The sequence below is a fragment of the Sceloporus occidentalis genome, unplaced genomic scaffold (genome assembly GCF_023333645.1).
Source record: "Sceloporus occidentalis isolate IW3139 unplaced genomic scaffold, rSceOcc1.0.p SCAF_10, whole genome shotgun sequence".
Lineage (NCBI taxonomy): Eukaryota > Metazoa > Chordata > Lepidosauria > Squamata > Phrynosomatidae > Sceloporus > Sceloporus occidentalis.
Window position 1 is genome coordinate 21610643 of NW_028316990.1, and position 26153 is coordinate 21636795.

At 48.2% G+C, this 26153-nt stretch overlaps 2 protein-coding genes across 13 annotated transcripts in view; both read right to left on the minus strand.

Moving 5' to 3' along the window:
* Window positions 1–12923, minus strand: part of LOC149306116 (CCR4-NOT transcription complex subunit 1) — a 50615-nt gene extending 37692 nt beyond the window's left edge. For all 12 annotated transcript variants that reach the window (XM_089540073.1, XM_089540065.1, XM_089540071.1 and 9 more), the window contains exons 1-5: window positions 12748–12923; window positions 7674–7946; window positions 1146–1253; window positions 428–526; window positions 185–253 (exon numbers count right to left, since the gene is read on the minus strand). In XM_089540073.1, coding sequence (XP_089396199.1) covers window positions 185–253; window positions 428–526; window positions 1146–1253; window positions 7674–7775 — 378 coding nt within the window. In that variant the 5' untranslated portion in view covers window positions 7776–7946; window positions 12748–12923. The remainder of the gene's footprint in view (window positions 1–184; window positions 254–427; window positions 527–1145; window positions 1254–7673; window positions 7947–12747) is intronic.
* Window positions 12924–16786: 3863 nt separating this feature from the next.
* On the minus strand, window positions 16787–25208 carry LOC149306118 (sodium-coupled neutral amino acid transporter 7-like). Its single transcript, XM_089540803.1, has 10 exons — window positions 24781–25208; window positions 23794–23992; window positions 23266–23410; window positions 22016–22114; window positions 20940–20997; window positions 20659–20773; window positions 20325–20472; window positions 19990–20189; window positions 19567–19621; window positions 16787–19428 (listed from the first exon to the last, which is right to left on the minus strand). Exons 1-10 carry the CDS (start codon window positions 25039–25041, stop codon window positions 19326–19328), a joined length of 1383 nt encoding a protein of 460 aa, XP_089396929.1. The 5' UTR covers window positions 25042–25208; the 3' UTR covers window positions 16787–19325.
* Window positions 25209–26153: the final 945 nt, after the last annotated feature.

Below are 26153 nucleotides of genomic sequence, written 5' to 3' on the forward strand. Positions count from 1 at the left end.
CCAGGAAGCCAGCAAGTATCAGAAGCTGGGCAAGAAATGGGGAAAATCAGAAAAATTGAGAAGGATTACTGCCACATCTTAACAAACACACTGTGAAAGCTGGCACTGCCAGACCCCAGACAGCCACAGATTCTGCTAATCTGCCAACCCTTCTAACATTTTATAACAGGATGCATCAACCCACCTCTTGAACCTTGCTTAATTTGATAACTTTGCTCAGCTGAGTAAAAAGATGGGGTGATGGCTTAAGACTCTGAAAGAAAGAAAGAAAATGAGTTACATTTGTAATTCCTAACAGAATGCTCTGTGTGACCTGCAATGAAACACACCAACCCATAGATTGTGCAACATTACCTCAATGTCAACATACTGAGGTTTTTCTTTAATGTATTCATAACAGCAGCTTTTATACAAAGTTCATACAAACCTTCTGATAGTGCAATGGATTTTCAATAGCATAGGACAGCGTTGAAATAAAGTTTGGCTTTGTAATCAATGACGCACACTCCTGGATCAGAAACTGAGTCTGGGGGAGAGAAAAAGAGGAGGCTGTTGTCTTTGAAGCATACAATACAGCTAGGACATACAGTTCATTTAGGTCTAGACTACTTCAAACTACTGTATCTTTTTACAACAGGGTACTTAACTGATATTTTAACATTATATTGGAGACTGAACAGGGCTACTCCTATGTTCAAAAGAACATCCAGTGCAGACGTATCTTACCATGCACAGCAAAATACTGCTATGAGTACCATGTATTATGAATATCATATTCACTCAACAGAATGGAAGCAGAGTCCCTTAACTAAAAAATATAAGCAAGCCAGACAAAGCCAATTAAAACGATGGCATCTCCTGCAGACGCTCTGGTTGCCAACTCTCCCAAATAAGCTGCCTATACTTTTAGGAAGGCCTCTGGACTTTAAAACCCGGCAGGCAAAGCAGGGATGATGAATGTGTGCTTCTCCCAAATATCACTGGACCAATACTCCTCCTGCCTGCCCCTGTTTTAGAACTGTTTTTACTGGATGACTTCTCAACCTGGGTTTTGTAACTGAAGCCTTGGTGTGAAATGAATGCTCCAGAGGCAAAGAAAGTAAAAAATAAATACATATAATTTTTTTTTCAAATAGAGAATTTACCTGATGGAAATCTTTGCCGCTGCTTTTACCATCGCCACTAAAATCCACATGTGAGAATAGGCAGCGTAGTAAATGCCTGTCTGCCTCAGGGCCGTGCCGATTCACAATCTAGGTATCAAAGAGAGGAAGGAGAAAGAAGAAGGCACTAGCTTCAGTAAGAGTCGGTTCTAACCAATGTGGCAGTAACTCCAGGGACTGCACTTGCACAAGGAAGTCCTAGGAAGGATAAACTAAGAGACTGATTTAGCTTCACTGGGTCTCCCTATCCACTTTCACATTTATGGCTCTCTTCACTTTTTTCCCTAACCTGAGCAGCCCCAGATGTTGTAGCCTTGATTCTTAATGGTGTTGCCCCAGTCCCTTCGTCATTCTGGCTGCTCTTTTCGGCATCTTATCTGACTTTAATAATATTCTTTCTGAGGTCCAGTGTCTTTGCTCCTTGCCCAGAAGAAGAAAGGCCAACCTCATCTCTTTTGTGAGGGAGTTTCACAATCAGAAAACCACAACTACCCAAAAGGCCGTTTCCCCCATGAACAACGCCTCCCATTATCAAGCAAACTGACTCCAGGAACTTCCCATCAGAAGATACAGCAATGGCTATTCACGCAGCTTATTATAAAACAGCATTCCAAAAATTCATGGTGGATACGCCTATCGGTCGCTAACCTCCAGGTTCAAAGGCAACAGGACTCAAAAGTGCCCGTGTCTCTGGTACCAGGTCCTGCCTGTGGGCTTCCCAGAAGCTTGGACTTGATAGGAATTGTGTTGGATCCCAAGTCACAGGGTTGAATGAGTTACTGAAATGAGCACCAGCCATGTGCAATGCCCTCTGACTCACTTCCACAAGCATCATTTAACTACATTGCATTTGAATTAGACAGCTGAGCATCCAGTCAAAATTAACAGATGGCTCTAGAACAGATATTATGGCTTAAGAGGTCAGTTTCCTAATGGCAATCCAAGCAGGTAATGCAAGTGGGTGAAGGAGGAAGTAGTATGTCTGGAAGGGAAGAGAAGGCTCTGAAGCACAGGAGCTTTGGGAAGGGACAGAACACTTAGGCCCTCTCTTAAACCCCAAATTAGCATTCCTGACAGCGCCCAAGAGCAGGAAAAACAATTCCCCAGATTTTGCAGAGGGAGAAGCCTTGGAGATCATAGGCCACAAAAATTGCTCTTTTGAAAAAGGAGTACACTTATAATTAAGGCCAGTGACAGAATTACAAAGCACAGAATCTGAGGTTCATTTATTTATTAGTTCTCTAATTAGTTAGACCAACTGTAGAGCATAATAAACATCTCACATGGTCGCTACCAGCAATTATATCCAAATGTGACAGCCAAGAGGTTGCCATTGCCACAGACAGAGCGTATGTGTGTTTGTGCAGAGACAACAAAGCAGCTTTTTGTTTTGTACACTCCAAGAGGAGACCATGGGTCACTGAAGAGCTACAAGTGTGTCGTGTGATATTTGGGAGCAGTGGTGGACAAGTGACTTGGTTTGGGGATTTGCAATGACCCTACTATGCATGCCTGCCCACCATCTGGGGAACAATTTTGCTACATGGTTCACTGGGATATTGCAGGCATAAGAGAGGCCTTTATTTATTGAGGAAGTTAATAAGAAGCCTCCTCTGAGGCCTAGAACAGCTAAAGGAGGCCAAGAACACAGAAACACCCTTCCCAGTCCTCTAGCAGCTCATGTGTGTGGGGTTCTGAACAATTTGTTTAAAATGGTGCGCTGGAGGGTGCAGAAACACTAAGTGTGGCCCACATGCTGCACCTCCCCTGCCCTTGTTTTGGGAGCCTTGGTGCCATTGGGCAATAGACTTTGCAGCAGTACAAGCAGCAAGACAGAGAGCACTGGCCACTTGCTCACTGAGAGTGACTCACTCATTCCCTTTAGGAGTCTGACGCAGTTACAGAAAAGAAAGGAACCAACATTTCTTCAAGCATCAGACAAACCAGACACACCCCCCCCCCCCCAAAAGATCTTGCAACAACTCTAATGAAATAATAACCCATCCCATTTTAAAAAGAGGGCACTCATCCCACCAGTCACTTCTCTCCAGGAGGAACAGCCACCACAGATGAGCACTCTCTGGGTTCGGTCACTCAATCAATTACAGATCCACTGTCTAGCCCACAGTTCACCATTCTTGCCTGCAAGAATATCCTTTCAAAGCCCTTACTGAAATCAAGATATGCTACATCCAAAGGCTTTGAGTACCACTGATCTCTCTATTGCTTTGGGCCACCTCTCTGGGAATGGGAGCTGCAAGCACTGCTTCATGGTAGTTCTACTCTTTTTGTAGAAGGGAGAACTGTGGAAGGTGGTGCTGTTCAGGGATGCCTGTGAAACACTCTGACCCACTGGCATATGAGGTCCCTCAGGGCTTGTCCCTCATGCATCTACATGAAACGGCTGGGAGAAGTTATCCAACCGTAAGGTTCAGTGTCACAAGTATACCAATGACACCCAACTGGGTCTCTCCTTCCCACCAAACTCCAAGGAAGCTGTACTAAATCAGTGAGTGCTGTCAGCAATGAACTGGATGAAGGTGAACAAACTGAAACCTAATCCCGAAAAGACAGGGGTATTCCTGGCCAGCAATAAGGTAGATTAATCCTGTGCCGACAGGGCTACACTCCCCCTGAAATCTGAGTTTTGTAGCTTGAGCATATCTCTGGGCTCAGACCTGAGCCTGAATGCACAGGTTTCAGTGCTAACAAGGACTGCATCTGCACAGCTACAACAGTGGAACACACTCCCTTGGAGTGTAGTGGAATCTCCTTCCTTGGAGGTCTTTAAGCAGAGGCTAAATGGCCATCTGTCGGGGATGCTTTGATTTGGATTTCCTGCATGGCAGGGGGTTGGATTGGATGGCCCTTGTGGTCTCTTCCAATTCTATGAACTAGGACACTAGCTCTCTCTTCATCACCAGCACTTCCTGGTAATGTCAAATCTGGCTTCAGGGAGACACATGTTGGTTACCAAAACACACTTTACATGTGGTTTCCTTTGTAAACGGTTTGGGAACTTGGCCAGGGTGCTAACTGTTGCTGGTGACAGGGGACACCTAAGTCCCCTGTTGAAAGCCTGTCACCTCTAAAGCCCTATACCAGTGATGGTGAACCTCTGGCATGCGTGCCAGAGATGGCACTCAGAGCCTTCTCTGTGGGCACACATGCTGTTGCCCCTAGCACAGAGTTTGCCAGAGTTTCTTACTAAAAAGCCAGAGGGACATGGCACTTTGCAATAAATAAGTGAGGTCTGGGTTGCAATTTGGGCACTCGGTCTGTACAAGGTTCACCATCACTGCCCTATACAGCCTGGGCTCAGGCTACCTGAGAGACTGTCCTTCCCCACGGAAGCCTTCTGTAGTTTTAAGATCTGTGGGGGAGAGTCTTCTCTCAGGCCCACCATGATCACTAGGACAGATGCAAAAGTTAAAGAACCGCTAGTTGTCTCCACTGTACTATTATTTATCCATGTTATTCTATTTTTCCAGCACAGAACGCAAGGCGGCTTACATCACATTAAAAGCAAAAATACAGGGTTTGGTTCCAGGATCCCCCATGGATAACAAACTCTGTGGATGCTCAAGCCCCATTAAATAGAACGGCAGAGCAAAACGGTGCCCCTTATATAAAATGGAAAATCGAGGTCTGCTATTGGGAATGTATACTTTTTAAGAATATATTTTCAAACTTTGGATGCCAACTGTGTATAAACACCTATTTGATACCAAAGACTCAAAATATTATATACTATTAAAACACTCGATTGTAATATTAAAGGCATAGTTAAACAGTTCTTTTTTAAAAAGTTATTTATTTTATTTCCATTGTTTTAACTTGTAAACTGCCTTCAGAAAGATGGGTGTTTGATAACTAAATGAAAGCTACGTTTGTAGGCCAACCACATCGTCTGCAATTGGGCCTGTTTGTGATGGGGAAACGCCTGTGACCCAAGGCCTGCCGTGCTTTTGGAAATTGTGGGCCTTCCGGTAAAACCCGTTTTGCCGCCAGAAGAAGGTCCAGAGACGGGTGAGGCCTCCCTTGAGAGCCATTCCTTCCTTGGCCTCCTCCAGCCCACAGGCCTTCCAAATATTATATCCTCACATGGCTCCTAGGCTCCCTCTTGGAGAAGAGCCTTCCTCTCATCTTCCTCTCAGGCTTCCAAGGCAATCGGAAGAGAAAGGAACAGGCAGCTACCAACGCTCTTCATGAGCCTCCTTTGTGGCTGGAAGCAAGCAAGGAAGCTTCCTCACAGGGAAGGCTCCACAGACTGCGCTCCCTTAACTAAAACAAGAAGATGCAGCAGCCAGTAGCCATGGTCAGACTTTCAGTCAGTGGTCCCCAAACTGTGCCCTTGAAGGGATTTTGGACTTCAGCTCCCAGAACCCCAGACTACTGGCCAACATGGCTGAGGCTACTGGGAGCTGAAGTCCAAACTCTCTTAAAGGGCACACTTGAGAGACCACTGCTTTAAGCTGTAAACAATGAAGAGGCCTGCAGAGTCAAGAATCTTTATTTAGGAAAGACCCTCCTTATTGCTGATGCTCCCCTCCTTTTCATTTACAAAAACTACACACACACACACGCAGTTGTTGTTGTGGTTATTGTTGACTTCCCTCAGTCAATCTCAACTCATGCTGACCAGTAATGAGACCTCTCCAAGTCCCCTGCCCTTCATTGCTTGGCTTGATTCCTGCAAACTCATTCCTCTGATCTCTTTAATACAGTCACATCCATCCACCACACAGCCTTGCTCTCTTTCTCCTTCCCTCCACCTTCCCTAGCACTATGGTTTTCCCAGTGATCTGTGCCTTCTCATGATGTGGCCAAAGTACGACAGCCACATACAAAAACACATTTTCTTTCTTCACTCTCTGTTGCCAGTTCCTCACCCAAACTATTTGAACCCGTTTTCCCATTTCCTTCCAGTGAAGAAGTTCCGTGGCCAAACAGAGAAACAAAAATTAGAAGGAAAAAGACAAACAAAAATGCAAGTCTTCCACGAGGGCCCTCCTTCCGGGGGGGGGGGGGGAGAGGCTTTTCTTCCACCATTTTGAAATCAAATGTATTGAACAGAGAAAGTTCATCACAGCAAAAATTCAATCCCCCCACATTCATTTTTTTCCTACCAGAGAATGAAAATGTTGTATATTTTGGAGAGGGGGTTATATAAATTTCTTCTATACCAAAGTAAATCTTTTTTTTTTTTAACCTCATGAAATGACTCACAGCTTGCAAATGCTGACACCAACACACCTGTCCAGGTGGCACACAGGTATCCCTCTAAAACAGTCTATTTCTTCCCACTGAACTACGCAGGAGTTGAAGCAGCAGCTGAAATGATTCAGGCTGAAACTGCTCTTTGAGACTGAAGCCCTCTCAGCACTACAGAAGAAACTGGGTGGAACTACATGACGGAGAAGAGGTCTGTTCACACTGATTTCTGTTGGGTTTACATCCTCCATCAGTCCCTTCTCCTCCAAACAAGAGGATCCTGTATGAGAGGCAACTAGGCAGCCATGCTGGCCCTCTGTCACCAAACGGCGCCAAGACAGACTGAGGACAATCAACTCTACCTTCTTCATTTGATGCTACCTCCTAGCCTTTCACAGCCAGAGATTAAAATACAGAAAATGCTTTTGGGAATGCCCTGTGATCGCAGGGGAAGAAATTACAGCCAGAGATTTCCTCAAGACCCCCCTGATGCCTGTGTGTTTCCTGCTGAGAAGGATATTGTTCAACATGTTCTTCCAAAAGCAGGGTGGGTAGTGTGTGTTCCTCCAGTTGCAGTTCTCATGTTGGAGCTACCTAGTCAATGGTGAAGAATGGTGGCTGCAGACAATTATGTTAGATTTTAAGAGTAATTCACAACAATTGGATATTACTGTACACTCATCCCTCCACATTCACTGGGGTTGGGACACAGGACCCGCGTGAATGTGGAAAAACGGAAATAACAAAAACAATACGTATTTACCTGAGAGAACACCTCTCTGTGAACCTCTAAGTCCTCCAGTGCAACTCTGTGGTCAACATCTGCCAGACACTGACCACAGAATTGAGCTGGAGGACCTAGCTATTCCTAGACAGAACATATGAATAAAATCCATGAGTAATCAAATCCACAAAAGTCAAAGCCACCAATGTGGAGGGATGAGTGTTTTGTAGCAATCTCTGCTCTTCAGAATAACTTACAAACCATTAATCTTGCACCTGTAAAACTGTTGCTGACAAATGAGTCCTGGGCACCCAAACTCATCCAGATACACATCAAGACAGGGCAGGCGAGTTACATACATGAAGACAGGGCCAGGCAGTGCAATTTAAAATGAACCAACATCACTTCCCAGAAAAGGTAAAATGGTACGATCTGGATTTGTAGTTCTTGAATCTAACCACACTCAACCAGCCAGAATCAAGAATGCAAACAACGCCGATATGAACTAAAGACCCCTTTTCCATTCCCCACCATTTCAATGAAGCGTGTTTTCTGCGAAAGTATCTACTCACGTGTTGTATTTCCTGCTGGCTGGCTCGGTAGTTCTTCTTGGTTAAATTGTCCACCAGGTAGCTGATTTGAGACAAGGCCAGCGAGAGCGAGTCAAGATTCATTGCTGGTTGGGGCGGAAGCAGGCGGCCGAGTCCGGCGCAAAATCACCATTATTCCCCTTTAGTCACCTCAGAGACAGGTTAATTTTTTCCCCAATTAGCCAATATCTTGATTTATGCTGAATCTTCAGCTCTTCTTTCCCAGCAGTCTCAATCTTTCCTGAACCATGGCACCTGAAAAACCAAACCAGAAAGTTTTACAACCTCCTCACAGGTTTACACTGTATTTCCCAAGGCATCATCCTTTGGCTAACAACTGCTTATGGCTAAGCGAATGGGCATGTATCCACAGTACTAGATAGAACAAAAGGACTCCAGGAAAGCAAGAGGTGTTTGTAGCTCCAGATCCAGTACAGCCCTCAATCCAAGGGGAGAGTTTCCTGGGTTTACTGTGGATAATAGCAAACTATAGTCAAAGGAACGCCAAGGCTCTCTAGGTCCTCAGTGGGACTCTAGGCTCTCCTATGCTCTCCTCTCTTTCCCGGCTGAGTGGGCCGATGGGGCCCTTTCAAAAAGCCTGAGCTCTTGCCAAGGGCTACACAAAATGAAGCCAAAGGGAAACACAGGTAGCCCCCTCTTGCTCCAAAACAAGCCGAAGTGCTACTTTGGACCCTTGTCCTTGGAAGCAGTTACATCAATGGGAAAGGATCTCAGGCTTCCTAGCGCTGGCTGAAGGCAGGAAGGCTCCAGTCCCAAGGAAGGGATGGAAACAGCCTCATACCTGTTCCCTGACTCAAAGCAGCAGAACCTGTTCATTTCAGCACTCTGCTAAAAGCTCAGCAGCAAAGCATGCGATGCACAGACCGCGGCTGGAAGGTGTTTTCTTTGTGCGCCTATGCTCACCCACACAGAGCCAGTCCCTGAAGCATGTGCGTTGAAACTCATCACAAGGAGCTAGCTAGCGGTGACGTTTCTAAGGCAGCAAGATGTGCCAAAAGGACTTCGCCCTTTATACCAATGTTGGCCATACCTTGTCCGGGAAAATAAACATGTCTGCTACATGCCCCATAAAGCGGATCGGATTCTAAGCCGGCAAAGTAAGCAAATGCTAATATGCTGAAGGGGGGGGAATATAAAAAGCAAAGTCAGGTACAGGGCAGTCAGGTTGGAATGCGTCCCAACAACAACAACAACAACAACAACAACTAGAAGGCCACACAATTCCTGCCCCCTTTAATGGAGCAATATCTTCCAAATTTATCTATTCACGTAGCCCTCATCTATAAGCACCACAATAAGTCACTATATCAATGGATCTGCAATCCAAAAGGAGGGCAAAGAAGTCAGCAGAGGAAGGTAGAGAAAGACAGGTGACAACAAGAAAAGTGCATGCATGATGGGGCTTAGGTCAAAGAAGGTAAACTTCACAGGGGAACAAGTGGGTTTTCATGAGGAGCCTGAAGTCAACAGGCAGGTTTCAGAGAAGCCTTCTGGAAGACGTTTGCAAAGGCAAGAGGCAGCAACAAAGAAAGGCAGGAGCTGTTTGCGGGAGCTGGAGGCCTTTGGATGGATAAAGCGAATGAGCAAAGGTCACAGGTGAGAATGTGCTGGTTATATATCTATATAGGAGATAAGGGAGCACAGGAAGCTATGAAGAGAAGGACAAGGAGAGAGGACCCACTACAGACATTTAAAGAGGGACACTGTGTGGTTCAAGAAGAAAACAAGCTGAGCCTTGAATAAAGGTAAAGCAGGCCTTTGATGGAGCAACCGCTCAATGGCAGAGCGCTGGCTCCACAAGCAAAAGGTCACCAGTGCGGTTGCTGGCATGTTCTCACCTGGGCCTGTTACAGACTGCCTAAATAAAGCTGCTTCGGGTCTCTTTGGAGGTATGCTATTTAAATGATGCATGGGCCCTAAGAGTCCGGAGGTCGCGCCAAAGCCACACTCCATTCCTAAGCACTGGAGTGCGGCTTTGGTGCAGCTTCCGGATTCTTAGGATGCATGCATCATTTAAATAGCATACCTCCAAAGAGACCCGAAGCAGCTTTATTTTGGCAGTCTGTAACAGGCCCTGGATTTGGGTGAAAAGTGGTGTTAAAAACGCCAGAGACTCTGGAGAACTACAAGATAACATTGGGCTATGCAGAAAACACAGTCTCTTCTAAGGTGGCTTCCTCATTTCCAAAGCGCCAGGAAGCAGAACACGGCCTTCCTTTGTCAAAGGGAGATAGATGATAAGGAGGTCAGGAGCCAGAACTGGAACTGGGGCCAAAGCAGCCGGATGGCATCTTTGCCGTGTGAGAACCAAGGAGGAAAGTGGCATGCATTTAGCAAGGGAGCTAATACAGGGAATAGAAAGAGGGGAATCAAGAGAACACTTGGGTCTCTTGCTTGTCTGCAGAGGAGAAGGGATGAGTGAGGAAAAGAGGACTTTGGAAGGAAAGATGAGGCTGGTTTTGGACTTCTTGAGTTTGAGACAGCCTTCATCCACACAAAAGGGAGCCTGGCTGGAGGGGGAAAGTCTGAAGGTAAGGAGGAGGAATCTGGTGCTGGGAACCCTGAGCCATAATGGGGTCCTTGAAGGGAGGACAAAGAGGCAAAGCAGGGCGAGAGCTTCCTCCTGTGGAAACACACAGAGGGCTGAAGAGGGAGCAAGGCAGCCAGAGGAGGGCAAAACCTCAGGTCAAGGGCCAGAAAGGAGCAGAGGACATGGACTCTTCAGCAGGCTAGAAAGAAACAAGGATTGGCAGGCTGTCTCCACAATGCAGTCTGACTCCACTGTAACTGCCAGGATTCCTGGGATCTGTAGTTTGGAGAGGCCCTGGAGCTCTCTGACAGACCAGGCTGAAGACCTCATCGCCAAACTACAGATCCCAAGATTCTCTAGGGCAGAGTCACAGCAAACATCCTGAGAGCTTTCTCTTTAGGGTCGCCTTACGTCGCATCGTCTATAGAGAGCCTGTGGGATGTAAGGGTTTGAGGGATGGACTACAACTCTGGAGAGAGCAGGGTTCGAATCCTGGCTCTGCCATGGAAACCAATTGGAGGACCCTGGGCAGGAAGTCACACTCTCTCGGCCTCGGAGGACGGCAATGGCAAACCCGCGCTGAAGAAACGTGCCAAGACAACCCCGTGACAGACCCGGCTGAGTCGGAAGGGACTTGGAGGCAAACACCAGGAAGCCAGAGCGTCCGGCATCTTTGGTCCACTTCCTCAGGTGCTTTGGGTGGAATGGAAGCCGGGGACAAACAGGCTTCCATGCCATTGGTGTGTGAGAATGTCAATTCAAACTCAAGCCCTTTGTGTCTGGAAATGAAGTAGCGAGTCCCGTTTTAACGAAGGTCCTTCTTGGCAAGGTTTGTTATGGCCTTCCCCTGAGGAGGAGGCGGCTGAGAGAGTGTGGCTGGAGCCAGCGGGTTTCATGGCCAAGCTAGGGAATTATCTATCTATCTATCTGGGAAAACAGAAATCCCCCCCCCAACACACACACATCTATGGCAGGGCAACCGTCTCCCTAAGGCAGTGATGGCGGACCTATGGCACGTGTGGCAGAGGTGGCACTCAGAGCCCTGTCTGTGGGCACATGTGCGTTGCCCAGCACAGAGTTTGTTACTAGAAAGCCAGTAAATCAGTGGGTTTTGGGTTGCAGTTTGGGCACTCGGCCTCTAAAGAAAGGTTCCCCATCTCTGCCCTGAGGAGACCTGTCAGGGGTTTTCTTGGCACGATTTGCTTAGAGGACTACCTGCTTCCGTTTCCCATAAGCCTTCCTGGATATAAACCCACTTCTTTGGAGGCAGCCTTTGACAGGACTTTGGACTGCTGCTCTGCCATCCGGGATCAGCTGCATTTGGGTTTATGATAGATCAATGCAAATATAGGTAGGTATAGATATAGATAATACACACAGAGATATATTATATAATTGGCTTTTTTTGGCAGTATTTCTCCAGGGGAGGTTTGCTGTCGCCTTCCTCTAAGGCTGAGAGAGTGTGACTTCTGGCCGCAGGCGAGTTCCCTGGCTGATGCAATGCATACATATATATAAAGCAATACTCTACACACACACATACATGTTGCATTTCCCCCATATATTAAGTACATATTGATTCCTATGTGGGAAAATGCAACATATATATGTATATTTGTCTTTGTATTGCTAGATGTCTGTGTGTATATTCTTCTCTCTCTCTCTCTCTCTCTCTCTCTCTCTCTATATATATATATATATATACACACACACAGACATATATAGTTGTGGTGTGTATATATATGTATGTATTTCTCTCACTCTCTCTCTCTCTCTATATATATATATATATATGTACATATATGGTTGTTTGTGTGCAAATATATATATATATATATATATGTATTGTATGGGCCATGGAAGCCCACTTTGGGCAGGAAGCCCCACTCTCTCAGCCTCAGAGGGAAGTGATGGCATATATGTGTGTGTGTGTGTGTGTATTGCGCTCTCTCTCTCTCTCTCTCTCTATATATATATATATATACACATACATATATGGTTGTTTGTGTGTGTGTATGTGTGTGAGTATATATATATATATGTGTGTGTGTGTGTGTATGTGTGTGTGTATATATATATATATATGTGTGTGTGTGTGTGTATGTATTGTATCGGCCATGGAAGCCCCACTCTCTCAGCCTCCTCCTCCTCCTCTTCCTCAGGGGAAGGCCATGAGAAGCCTCCCCTGGAGAAATCTTGCCAAGAAAACCCAATTAAACATACATGCATACATACATATATATATATATATATATAGAATGTATATCTAGACCGAAACCCCTCCGAGCCTGGATTGGAGATGAAGAAGAGCCTCCAAAGGAAGGCTTTCTGGGGCGAAGGGGCGGGCGCTCTCTCCCTCCTTCCCTCCTTCGCCAGGACCGTAGGCCCAGAGTGGCGCCGGGGGCTGTCTTTAGCCTCCCTGCCGGCGGGCCTCCCGCCTCCTCAGGCGCCTCGGGGGGGGGCTGGTTCTCCCGGAGAAGGGCCGCTTCCCTCCGCGCTGCTCACCTCGGCTGAGCCTGGGTCGGGCTCCTGCCTGCCTTCCTCGGTTCTCCTCCTTCTTCTTCCGCCGCCGCTTCGCCTCCTTCTTCGCTGGTTCCCAAACAAAATGGCGGACGGAGTCGCGCGCTCGCTCCTCGCCCTCGTCGCGGCCTTTCTCTTCCCGTCCTGCCCCGCGGCCGGGGGCGGGGCTTGGTGCGGACAGGCAACAGCGCGCCTCCAATGGCTAGGCCTCTCTTGGCCCCACCTACCGAATTCCAGCCAATCCGTGCTTGCAGAGGGCGGGGACGAGGAAGATGCCCCAAGTTATCCATCTGCGCACGCGTCACCCGGAGGGCGGGGCCTCGCTTGACGAACGGGAAGGGAGATAGGCCCGCCCCCGAGGAAGGCGTTTCGCATCCTGATTGGCTAGTACAAACATCATCGTCCCGAGCCGCCCAATCGGTGCGCGGCGTCCTGAGGCGAGCGTGTCGCTCCACCCAATGGGAGCCGAGCGCGGTTGCAAGGAGGCGGGCGCAGAGATCCCACATGAAGAGTTACTTCGGGGAACCACAGATCCCAGAATGCCTGGCTGCGAGGATTCTGAGGGGAAACGGCCCCGCCTTCAGCCTGCTGTGGGGCGGGGATTGTGGTCAGTGTAGTCCCAAAGGTAACTTCCCTCGGCTCTGGGAGACTGAGGAGAGTTTTCTGAGGGGAAAGTTACTTCTCTGAGAGTGTTTACGCCACAAAGCCCACAATCAGGATGCTGGCAGGGGGACGATGGGAGTTGTAGTCCAAAAAAGTAACTTTTCCAAGTTGAGGCAAAGCCCCTCGGTGAAATGACCCGGTTCGGTCCCGCTTGAACTCTTCTCTGGCTCGAAGGAGCTTGTTGCGGGACTCCCAGAATTCCACAGCCTTTGAGCCAGAGAAGAGTTAAAGAGGGGCCAAACCGGGTCATTTCTCCAGTCAGTGTGGATGCAGCCAAAAAGGAGGCCTCTGTTTTCAATTGGACCCTCCAAGAACTGTATTGTTATTGTTGTTATTGTTGTGTGCCTCGACAACAACCCTAAGGTGACCCACGTCTGTCTGTGAGGCTTCCTTGGCCACAGTGGCTCTGAAGAGACTTGCCATGGCCGTCCTCCGAGGGTGAGAGAGTGTGACCCGGCTTTGCTTTCAATGGGACCCTCCAAAAATGTATTGTTATTGTTGTTATTGTTGTGTGCCTCGACAACAACCCTATGAAATATTGCAAAAGGAGATGGATCAAACTGATGATAAATCTGGAGCTCCTAAGCGACACTGGACTCTTCTTCAGGGAAGATGGATAAAATACGCTAAGGACGCTTCCAAGGCTACACTGGCTCTTCACCACGGAAAATGCAATTACAATAACGTTTAAAAAGTGTGTGTGTGTGTAGTATATCCTCATAATAAATATCCACATATTTTGCTTTGCTTCCAGTGCAATCTAGATCGAGCGTCACAAACGCAGCAGCTCCGCATGATTAATAGGCTTTAATACCTGTAATAGAAACATATATTATACACACACAGCCTCAGTTTGCTTTACAATGTGTTTACAAGGCTCTTGCAGGGGATGTTTCTGGACGGGATTGCAGACTTATTCCCTCCCCCCTTCCAATATCTTTTCAGAGCTATTATGACAATGGTGGCGGCAGGAGCGGATCAGACGTAGCTGGTTTGCGAGAGGAAGCATCTGAACATCTTCAGAGCCGGGCCGGGCTTGTACTGAGGGACCATGTGTCCGGCACCCTGGACATTCGGGACATGACCGGTCAGTAAAAGCGCATCATAAATAAATGTTGCCTGTCTGAAAACATGCTGGAAGGACTTTTGCGCAGGAGAGAACTCCAGGCAGCGCCATCCCAATGGGTTGTTGCCTGTGTATTCAATGGGATTCAGGAGCCCCAGGGGTCGGGGACAAGGTTCACCAGCTCAGAGTGATCAGGTGTCCTCCTTTTCCAGGACATGTCCTACATGTTTTAACCTTCTGTCCAGGAAGGATTCCAAATTCTCCATTCTGAGTACAGCCAAGAATCCCATTGACTAAACCCATGCTTGTTCTTCCCCTTGGGGCAGCCTGTGTCCTTACTGCAAATACGCTCGTCCCTCCACATTTGTGGCTTTGATCATTCACAGATTTTAAAGTCACAAAGCATAACAGCGCATGCAACCTCTGCAGAAAACACACTTAACTTATTTACAGAAAGGTCTCTTGGGCTAAAGGTTTATTTCTAGCCCTTTTCAGATACACTCATCCCTCCAGATTTACGGCTTTGACTTTTGCAGATCTGATTATTCACAAATCATATTAATATGTTCTCTCTAGGAGTATCTAAGTCCTCCAGCGCACCTCTATGGTCAACTTTAACCAAAAGTTGCACTGAAGGACCTATAGATTCCTAGAGAGAACACTCCATTAGGCATTGGTAGGTCCTCCAGCGCACTTCTATGGTCAATGTCTGGCAGATGTTGACCATGGAGTTGCACTGGAGGACCTAGAGATTCCTAGAGAGGTCTTCTCTCAGATAAAAAGAATAGTGTTTTGGTTCTTTGCGGTTTTTCCACCTTCGCAGGGGTCCTGTGCCCCGAGCCCCAGTGAAGGTGGAGGGACAAATGTAGTTAGCAAGTGGCTATTCCCTTTTCAAACGGCTGGAACATTCACGTTAACATGTTTTAAGAAAACAATTAAAGCACTCCTGTTTAACGTTTTCTAATTCTCAAAGTGCACCGCATTTTGGGGGAGTCTGTGCAGCCCTTGGAAAGTGGAGCAGAAAACTGGCCACTGAAGCTGCCTTTATGGCACTATGGTGTCATCAGTATGTTTCCAAAAAAGCTGTGAGCTCCCAGTGAAATGCTGCACCCATTGATCAGGCAATATGTAAAGCCAAGTAAAACTGGGTCTTAGTGTCCTTCTAAAAATAATAGATCCCAAAGAAGCCTTGCTGGCTGCCACTGACCTTCAGAGTGAGGAATGAGATCTTCTCATATGCCTAGAAAAACCCAGCAACCTGGTCATTGAAGTACCAAGGCTGGAAACCATTCAGCACCTGCAGAGGATTGGGTGAGGGAAACATAAGCTTTCCTGGTCTATTCACATCACGTTTCTTATCATGTTAAAACACACACACACACACAGAATATAATTCCTAAATCCATTAAAACAAGAGATTTTTTTCCACCAGAAGAGTCTCACCTGTCACCTGGGTCTTTAAGGTTATATAGTGGGCTTTTGGTATCCGCTGGGGTTTGGTTCCAGGACCTCCTGTGGAAACCAAAATCCACGGATGCTGAAGAGGCATAGTACAACAGTGTCCCTCATATAAAATGGCAAAAATCAAGGTTTGCTTTTTGGAAATTGTATGTGTATACATACATACATACATATTTCAAGCCATGGATGGTTGGATCTGTTCATTAAAAAAATCCATGGATACGGAGGGCCAACCTTTGTGGAGACGTACGTTTTCTAGGAAAATTAGGATTAGATGTTTTCCTCAGTATGTTTCCACAAAAGGCAATAATGCTTGGCGAGGTGCAGTGCACTGGGAAAAGAGGAAGCCGCTTTGAGTTCCAAATGTGGGGGGAACGGGGTATATAAATAAAGAAGAAGAAAAAGGAGGAGGAGAAGAAAGAGAAGACTGCATTCCAGATGGAGAGACTCCATCAAGGAGGCCACAAGATTTGCAAGATCTGAGCAGGGCTGTGGATGAGATGGTGACTTTAAGGTCTCTCATTCACTGGGTTGCCATAGGTCAAAGACAGCACTTAGAGATAAATGTAATGTGGGAATGGTGGACTGAAGCTCAGAGTCTGAGACCGAGAATAAGCTCAAAGGAAAACAGAAAAGATACTGCAAGATGTCAAAGCTGCTCCCTTTCTCCCTTGTCCCCTGTCAGCTTGTCCTTCCCTTCGCTCCTCACTTTTCCTCATGCAAGTCTAAGAGATTTCCTTGGGTTGCCACGTTCCCTCAGCTACTTACAGACTGGTTTAAATACTGGACAACCTTCTCCCCCCCCCCCCCCCCAAGACGTTGCATGCCATGTTGACCTCTCTGTTGTGGACCAGTGCTTGCAGGTCCTGGGCCAGCAGGGACTTGTAAAGAGGCGCCATGTCCTTGTACTCCCTTTTGTAGCTGGACCTCACCTGGGAGCTGAAGAAAAGCAGGGAAGGAGGCAGGTGGAGACGGATGCATGCGGTTCAGGCCCAGTTCCCAAAAGAGGAACCCTTTTTCGCTTCCTAGGAGAGGTGGCCACAACAAAGGCCACAAACATCTACCTCTGAACCCACTTCCAGCTCTGCAATGTCAGTGAGATGAACAGACTGAGCAGTGCATTTTCACTCTGGAGACCAGGGCACTATTCCCAACTCAGCCATGGAAAGCCATTGGGTGACCCAGGACAAGTCACACTCTCTCATCCACAGGGAAAGGCAATGGCAAACCTCCTCTGATCAAATCGTGCCAAGAAACCCCGAGATAGGGTTGCCATTAGTCTGAAGCAACTTGAAGACACACAACAACAGCCAGACCTTACATATTTAGAAAGACATAGCTCCAGGACTAGTGACCCTAAAGCTGTAGTAACAATGGAGAGAATCATTTTAGATTGATGTGCAAATTTAAATAACTCAAACTTGACAATATTATCCGTCCAGATGAGCCTGAAACCACCGTTCCTTGTCCAATTGCATTTTCGGATAGCTCTGGACTTCCGTTTATTTACATGTTAATTCTACCTTTTCCATGTGTGCTTCAAATGGCCCAGATGGCCTTCTCCTTGACCTGTGGCCTTTTTTCACCACATCAAATTGGTTAGAAGTTATCCAGAAGTCACAATCTTTATTTGTAATTGCTATTTCTCGCTATGACATTGTCCCTTTAAACCACCCCAAATCCCAGGCAACGTAGATTTGAAACATGAAAGGGGGGGGGGGAGTTAGCACCTGAAAAATAACACACACACACACACACACACACACACACACAATTATTTTGATATTTAAAATGATTTAACTGACCTTGTGAGGTCTCTGGCCCGCTGCATTGTAAACATGAGAATGCGCTACAGCACGCATGGCACCCTGGAAGCAATGTATTTTAAGGGAGCCCTGCTGCCAACCCAGAACTTCACATTGACCTCAAAAGAGTCATAGCACTGGGGTCCCACTTTGCCATAGTGCCATCCTATGGAAACCTGGGATCTGCAGTTTCCTGAGGCATAAAGAAAGAATCCTCTGCAAGAAAGCTGTAGTCTCTCACCACAATGCAAATGTGAGGTTTCTGTAGGATGCAGCCACGGCTGTTGAAGCAGAATCAATGTGCTATAACTGTGTAGTGTGAAAGCCATGGCATAAAACCAACCAGGTGTTACTTTGCTCTGGTTAAAGCCGCTCGGCTCAATAAACCAGCGCCTGAAGCCACCAGAAAGGAAGGCCTCTCCTTCGGCACATGAATTCTGCGAATGGCACCATAGTGTTGGGCCGAAGGAGAGAAGACAACAAAGAGTTGTGTGAATCCAGTGCCCAGGAAACTCCCTCAAATGCATTTGACCACCCCTCCCTTTCCAAAGTATACAGACCAAACATTTATCTTCCTACGATCCATTTTCATATACAGTTGATAAAGGAAGCTAAGCACGCCAGTACAACCACACATCCCTTTCCCATATAGAAACAAGTTAGGTAATTTAAAACACCACCAGCTCCTTCAAGCACCAAGTTGTTGTACTGCTCATCCCATCAGCCCCCAGTCAGCACAGCTGATGGCAGGGGATCATGGGGGTTGCATTCCAACCATATCTGGAGGGCTGCTGCACCCCTGTCCACCCTGCCTTTGACCTATGAAGGGTTTGGTTTGCAGTTCTCTTCACGCCAGGAGTGAGCAACTTCCCAGTCTTGGAGTAGGGAGCCCTATGTTCCCCCCAAAACCAAGACCACATGCCCCCTGCTTCCGCGCTTCCTGCTGTGAGCACCCTAACCCTCGTGCTTCTACTTGTAAACATGGAAGGTGCGCAGGGAACGCAGGTGGCGCTTCTCTGCAGAACTACTGGGACCCGAGTGCGAATGCACTCCCAGCGTGAGGGGCGCGGTTCCAAATGTGGGGCCAGGGAACAGATTTACATGAGGCCCTTTTGTCATCGCTTTAGCCATGATGCTGGCCATCAACACATGAGTTTTGTCATGAGTTTTGGTAAGGATATAAAAACAAGCCACATAAATAGAGAGCACAAGTTGCGGTGTGGACGGCCTGCGTCCTATCAACACAAGTGTACACAAGACAACAGAGTCTCGTTTTTCCTGTCCGTGGGTGATATTCCAAAAGGCAAACAGGAATTCAGTTTGTGTCCACATGGAAAAGCTGCCCACCGGCCCACAGGGAATGCCCCTGATCAGAAGGGCAATTGGGGCAACAAGATTTGTGAAACCAAAATCCAATGAAGGGAAACTGGAACAGAACCACTGCGGACAATGGAAAGAAGGGTCGCCTCCCGCTGACATTCAAGACACTCCCAAGATCTGGGCCAAGTCTGGATTCCTTTTGTCGACGGAAGAGAGACTGAATCCTATGAAGGGCAGAGTTAGAGGGATCACTTCATGAGGTCCATGAAGACAGCGTTGGCCGTCGTCTGTCCAAAGATAAACGCTCCAAGAACAACCATGAACACGCCATAGCAAACCATCGTCCACCAGCTGCAGATGCAGAAGGAGAGGAGTGACACAGAAGCTGGTTAATGGAAGCACGTATTCTGCCGAGGGTCTGGGCCCCACATTCTTTGGAGAAGGGAGCGGGCTGGGCAAGGGTGGCAAAAGAGAAAGGGAGGCTCTCACCTGGCTGGTCGGGCTTCCTGGATTTCGGAGAGCTTGGTGTGGATAAGGCAGAGCCCTGGTAAAGAAGGGAGGGACAACGCAAGGAGCCATTAAGCCAGGCATCTGCGAAAGGGAGCCCAGAGCCATACAGCTCTGAACACAGTGAACACTTTAAGAAAACCAGCATAAACTCAGGAAATTTCAATGGCAAATTCATGCCACTGTGCAAGGAAAGAGAACTCAGACTTGCAAAAATAAAATCCTTCTTTTAGCAAGAAGCAGAAACTAGAACACTGCTCTCAGAGAGTAAGCTATTTCGTTACCTCTAGTTGCCACTGGCCATGCTGGCCTGGAGGTTCTGGGAATTGTAGTCCAAGCAGATAGCTTTGCTAACGTCTGAAGCCTAAAGAAACTGAGCCAGGGAAATGAAACCCAGCCACTTACCTGGAAAGATGAAGATGAAGCAGGCGGCCAGGCCACCAATGACTGAGATGACTTTGCCGATGTCAGGAATGAACAAGGCCAGGAGGAGGGTGAGGAGGAACCAGCTAACCGTCTGGAGCAAGCGGCGGCGCTTCTCCCGCACAACGTCCTCCTCTACCGCCTCCCCCTTGTAGCGGAGCCACAGGCCTTCCAGGACGGCCCTGGGAGGGAAGCAAAGGGAAGGGATACTATGAAGGCTGATGACCAACTGACCAGAAACACACACAGAATGTCTTTTGCAAATATGGCTGGACAGAACCCCCCTTCCTTAGAAGCCCTCAAAGCCTTGCGCTCACCGGCCACAGAAGTGAAGGATCGGGTAGGAAGTCAGGACGCAGAGGATGATGAAGGCCCTGGCGATGGCAACCGGAATGTCACTGGAGGGGTAGGACATTAGCACATCCTGCTCCACCCTGGAGCCAAAGGTCAGGAAGCCACAGACCCCTGGCAGGAAGGGGAGAGTAAGCGGATTGATCTCCTGCCAAGGGGAAGGCCAAGACTCTGACAGGCCCTCTGGGTAAAACCTTGCCGAGAAGGGGCCAGGTGACGGTCACTCCTCCTCCTTTGCCTAGGCCCAGGACAGACAGAGCCTAAGGAGTGGGGCTCACAGGGAATGCGGCTGCTCTCTACCTGTGCCAATGTAGACAAAGAGAGCGATGACCATGGCTGCAGTCACGACAGCTCCCCAGGGTTTTAGCTCTGGGCGCTTCATGCTGTTGAAGACGGGCACGCTGCTGACGTGGCACTGCCAGAGAGGAGAAAGAGGAGGATATGGCAAAGGAGAGGAAGGAAACACACCAGCTGGAGCTTTTGTTGACAGCTGAAAATGGCCAGAAGAGCCAGGGTTTCCCCTCTGGCCCTCAGCATGATCCCAACCACTCACCCATCAGTGGCCCCTGGAGGAGCTTTACCTGGAAGCCAAAGCAAATGGTGGGCATGGCGTTGAACACAGACATCCACGAAGAAGGGCTATGGGGAGGAAGAAGAAGAAAACCCTCTCAGAACAGTCCCTGGCTGACACCTGCAGAGGGGCTATTTCTCCAGCCCTTGACTGCAGCAATTTCTCCAAAGAAGTGGGTGAGGAGTGAACTAGGAGAGGTTTCTTTTAAGCACACAGGTGGGAGCCCTGTTGCCTCCAGGTGTTCTTGGGCTGCAAGCATCCCTCACTACTAGCTATGTCTGCAGTCCCACATCATTTGGAGCATCACAGGACTCTCACCTGTTTTCACAATGGCAAAGGTGCCTCTGCTAAGAGCTTAAAATGCCCACTACTCCTCCTGCAAGAATGCCACTAGGCTGCATGTCCTGACAATGCTCAACCGCTTCTTCCCTGCTGCTGCAGCCTCATACACCCCAAAGAGAGAATGCTGACCTCCCAGCTCCAGGAAGCACTCCAAGACTGCTGGGCATGGGAACCGACTACTGGGTTCAAGATGAACGGAAGAGAAACGCAGGACTGTAATGGGGAGGGGAGCCCAAGAGCAAAACCCCTCTGGGCCGCTTACAAAGAAGGGGGTGAAACAGGACCTCAACCAGGTTACTCCCCACTTCTCCCCAAACCTCCACAGTAGCCCCCTTTCTTGTCAAATTAATGTAAACTGCTTCTCCTGGGAGGCTGCAGGAGCAGAGATTCACTTTCAAAGAGCTCCCTTGGCCTTCCCTGCCTCACAAAATATCCGTATTTGAAAAGCAGAAATGGACTTCTGGGTGCCTCTGGATTTGGGGAGCCTTGGGGTACTTTTGGCAGTCTCATCCAGTTATAGCGAGAGGGCATGACCCTAAACCCTTCAGGGATAAATATCTTTGGTTTTGGACTTAGTTTCTTTTCCTGCTTGTCCTTTAAAAGGCAGACGGTTTTCTCTTTTGCCTTACTGCAGACAATACAAATAATGGTGGAAGACCATTAGCCAAAAGGTCTCCCAAGCCCTGAATCTTTCTCTCCACCTCTCTCTTTCACTCTTTTAAAACAAACACCTCTCCCAAATACCTGGTTGGGATTTCTCCTGGGGTGACCTCTTTGTCGGGCCAAATATACTTGATGATGATGATGGCAGTGACGTACCAGGTCCCAACCACACTCAGGCAGCTGAAGGAGAATGAGATAGAGCGAAACAGAGGAAGAAAATTGAGTCTGCATCCTTTGGTTTATATGCCACCTCCGAAACTGAATTTGGCCCTTTGGAGGCTGGATGAGGCACCCCACGCTTAGTTTAGGTCCAGCAGCCTCATGTAAGCAGTCACAGGCTCCTCGGGGGGGTGACCCCACCTCTGATCCTAAACCAGGCAACTGTGGGAGGCTGGGGGGGTGTCACATTAGGCCCCTCAGGAGACTACACATGGCCACATCCACTCATCACATCCTTCCCCCCACCACCACACACACACACACACACACACACACACACACACACACACACACGACAGATTCCGAAGAGTCTGAAGGGCCCACAAAGGGCATCTAATCCAAGCTCCTGCCATGCCTAGGGTCCATAGAGGGGTTTATCACCAAATTCTGCCCTGCTGTGCCATTCCATACCCAATTTTTTTTAACCCTGGTGAGATTCTCAGAGCCATAGAAATGCCCCTAGGTGGATACATGGAGCCTGTGGGCTATACTGTGCCCATCTTTTCTTATCCAAAACACAGAAGCATGTAGACAGAGATGCAGGAATGTCATTCTTTTCCTCTCTTCGCTCAAAGCATTGTATGGTACTCTCCAAGATTCAACTATGCTCAGAAAGAGAGAGAGGGAGAGAGAATGCCTCCGTATCTGGGATTGCGGATTTCCTTTCTCACTGGGAGTCCAGCCTTACAAAAGGACACTCGTTTTCCTCCTGTGGACTGTTTTGATCCCATGTTCCTTTGTGCCACAGAGGATTCTTCTATGCACAGATGCTGTGTGTGACTTCCCCAGACCTATCACCTGAATGCCTCCACCCAAAATGGCTCCTGCCAGTAGCAGCATCCCCTTGAGGGCAACTGCTTAAAAACCTGGAGGATCTGTACCATTCCAATGGTCCTTCAACCAAGCAACCTCCCCACAAGTGGACATTCACCTTCATCTACTCTTCTGTATCCCATCATGATAAACTGGATAATTGTCCCTCTTCCTTCTGCCTGGTTAACTGATAGGCCAGCTTCTGTGCATACAAAGGTCACAGCTAGCCCCCAGAGCTACCTGCATGCCTTATACATCCTTAAGTGGCGTCCCTTCTCCATCCCCGGCTTGGTGCCTACCTGGCATACTTTTGGAAGCCAATCTCCTTAGGAACTGAGAGGGGTAGGATGAGTAAGAAAGCAGTGAGGCTGATGGTGAACTTCCGGTCTGTGTACCAGTGGCCACTCTCCGTCCCAGTGGAGTCCTTCACCAAAGCTGCAATTACTAGCCAAGGAGAGAAAGGGAGACCCTTAGCAGCTGGACCCAATCCACCTTGTTGCAAACAGAGGGAAGCCCAATGCCAGAGGGCTCAAGATTATACCAAACTGCGGGCAGTTCAGAAAAGTAGCTGCACTCAAATGTGTACGTCTGTGCCCAGGAAAACACACACAAATACAAAGACACACACACAACTGAGGAGAAGAGGAAGAGTCTGTGTTACAGGAAACCCCAAACATGTCATTCTAAGCAAGGAAGGCATCAAGGTGGCAGAGAAGTCAGCTCCGACCCCTTTGGTAGCACTGGCCAGCAAAAGACAAACAGACAGTCCCTTGTGAGATATGTCAGTACCCTTCCACACCTATCCCCAAAGAACAACCAACACTTACTCTTGTCCTGTTGGTCTCCAATGATGATGAGGAAGGCAATGCAAGTGCCGAAAGTGTAGACAGCAATGGCGACCTCACACAGGACGCCAGTGACCTTGCCGCACACTGCCCACACCACTTCCTGGTAGGTGCGCTCGTTGCTGGCCTGGGAGCAGTAGGCAAGAATGACCAGGCCGCCAATGATGGAAACCAGCATGACCTGCAGATGGGCGGCGAGAGGAAAAGGGAGGGGGGGGCACCATCAGACAGGAGGCACACATGGGACAAGGCAAAGCCACAAAGCCAAGGATGGACAGTCCTTGCTCTGGGAAGCCTGTCCCCTCTCTCACTTTGGCTGCATCCACACTGTGGAATTAATGCAGTTTGACACCACTTTAACTCTCATGGAATCCTGGGAGATTGCTGTGCAACCAAAACTCCCTGACAGACGCTACATATCTCACAAAACTACTCACCCCAGAATTCCAAAACACTAATGAGCCCACATGGGAGAGGAATTCTAGGGGCACCATGAAGATGCCCAGCACCACTCCCAACACCATCCAGCTCCATCCCCATCTTCCTAAGCTGCAGCCAAGGAGAATCCTTTTCCATCCTGCCCCAACATCAGCATATTTTTACTTATATCCTCTGCACAATGAAACAGAAGGGTCATCTCCGGACGTAGCAAACAACAAAGCAAAGGAAGACAGGAAAGTAAGGATAGGTGTTCCCTATTTTCCAAGAAATAAAAAGAATGTGATAAAATACAGTGCTGAAAACCAGAGCCTGATTTTCAGACTGCAATGCCCATAATGCTTTATTGGAAGGTACATAGCACTTCTTTTACAATTCCTTCACTTTCCTTGGTCGATTACAGCGGTTCCCAAACTCTGTTCCTCCAGAGGTTTTTGCCTTGCTTGGCCAGTGGCCAGGGATGCTGGGATCTGAAGTCGAGAACCTCTGGAGGGCCAAAGACGGGGGACCCTTGGTCTCCCCTGCACTCACCATCTGCAGAGCGATCCCGGCTGCCACGCCGCCTGCCATACTGAAGGCAGCTGGGAAGTTGAGCAGACCGGCTCCGAGAGCGGCGTTCACGACGATGAAGACAGCCCCCAGGGCAGAGGTGCTGGCCGGCCTGTGCCCTTCGTCCTCCTTGGGGGCCATCTCCACGCTGGGGCTCTGCAGGAGTCGGGCGCGCTCACCTGCGTCCGCCCCCCACTCCCACTCCCCATAGTCGCTGTTGATGCCCACGTGGCACTGAGTCATCTCTGGCGGCAGAGGAGATTCGGGGATGAACTAATTCCTCTTTTCTCAGGGAACCGCTCTTCGCGTGCCCCGGGAAACACCAAGGGTTGCACGGAGAAACGTGAAAGCAGAGCACATGCCCACATCCAGACTGAGATGGGTCTTCCTTACGGGACCCTGGGTTCGGGAGTTCTACAGAAAACAATGGCAGAGGGTCAGTGCTTGAGCAAGTGATACCTACCAACTGCATCAAAATATTTCCAGTCCTCAAATAAATAACAACATTGGACAAGTCAAAAGCCAAAGTGTTCATCCAAGAAGCCATTTCTGCTCAATGTCATAACTGAGGATTTGCAGTTATGGAAGATGCATTCAGAGCCCTTAGACGACTTTCTTTCCAAACCTTCAAATCCAGACAGCTTTTATGTTTGTGTTCCCCAATGAAACGCCATCACAAATGGCCTTTTGAGTGGAGAACATGAAGGAAACAAGGGGACCAAAGAAGGTTAAGAAATGTGGAGGAAGGGATGAGGCACCACCAGAACCCCAAACCCGCCAACAGACCCCCTGAACTTTCCCAGGATCTCTGAATGCTGTGGAATTGCTTTTAAAACCAACAAAGCCAGTTGCTGGTTGTGTGAGGAAGTGCTTCCTTCACCCCAATGGTTCTCAGACTCTGGTTCTCTAGATGTTTTGGTTTCTAAATCCCCTGAATCCCAGCTGGCTTGGTCAACAGTCAGGGATCCTGACAAGTGAAATCCAAAACATCTGGAAGGTGAAAGATGGAGAAGCCACTGACTGCTTAGTCAACCTCAAATCTCATCATGATCCATTGGGTTGTGCAACATTTCTGAGTTTTGGTACGAAAGAAGAGGAAGGAAAATCACTTGTCTATCCTTGCAGTCTTTTAAGCACCACCATCCCCACCTCCTCCCACTTATGAACAAAACAGTATTTTGATTCCCTATATGTTAAGAGACAGTGTGGTGTAATGGTTTGGGTGTTGAACTAGGGCACTGGGAGACCAGGGTTCAAATCCTGGCTCAGCTATGGAAACCCACTGGGTCACCTTGGGCAAGTGATACTCCCTTTGCAATGGCAAATCCCCTCTTTAAATACTTGCCAAAGAAACC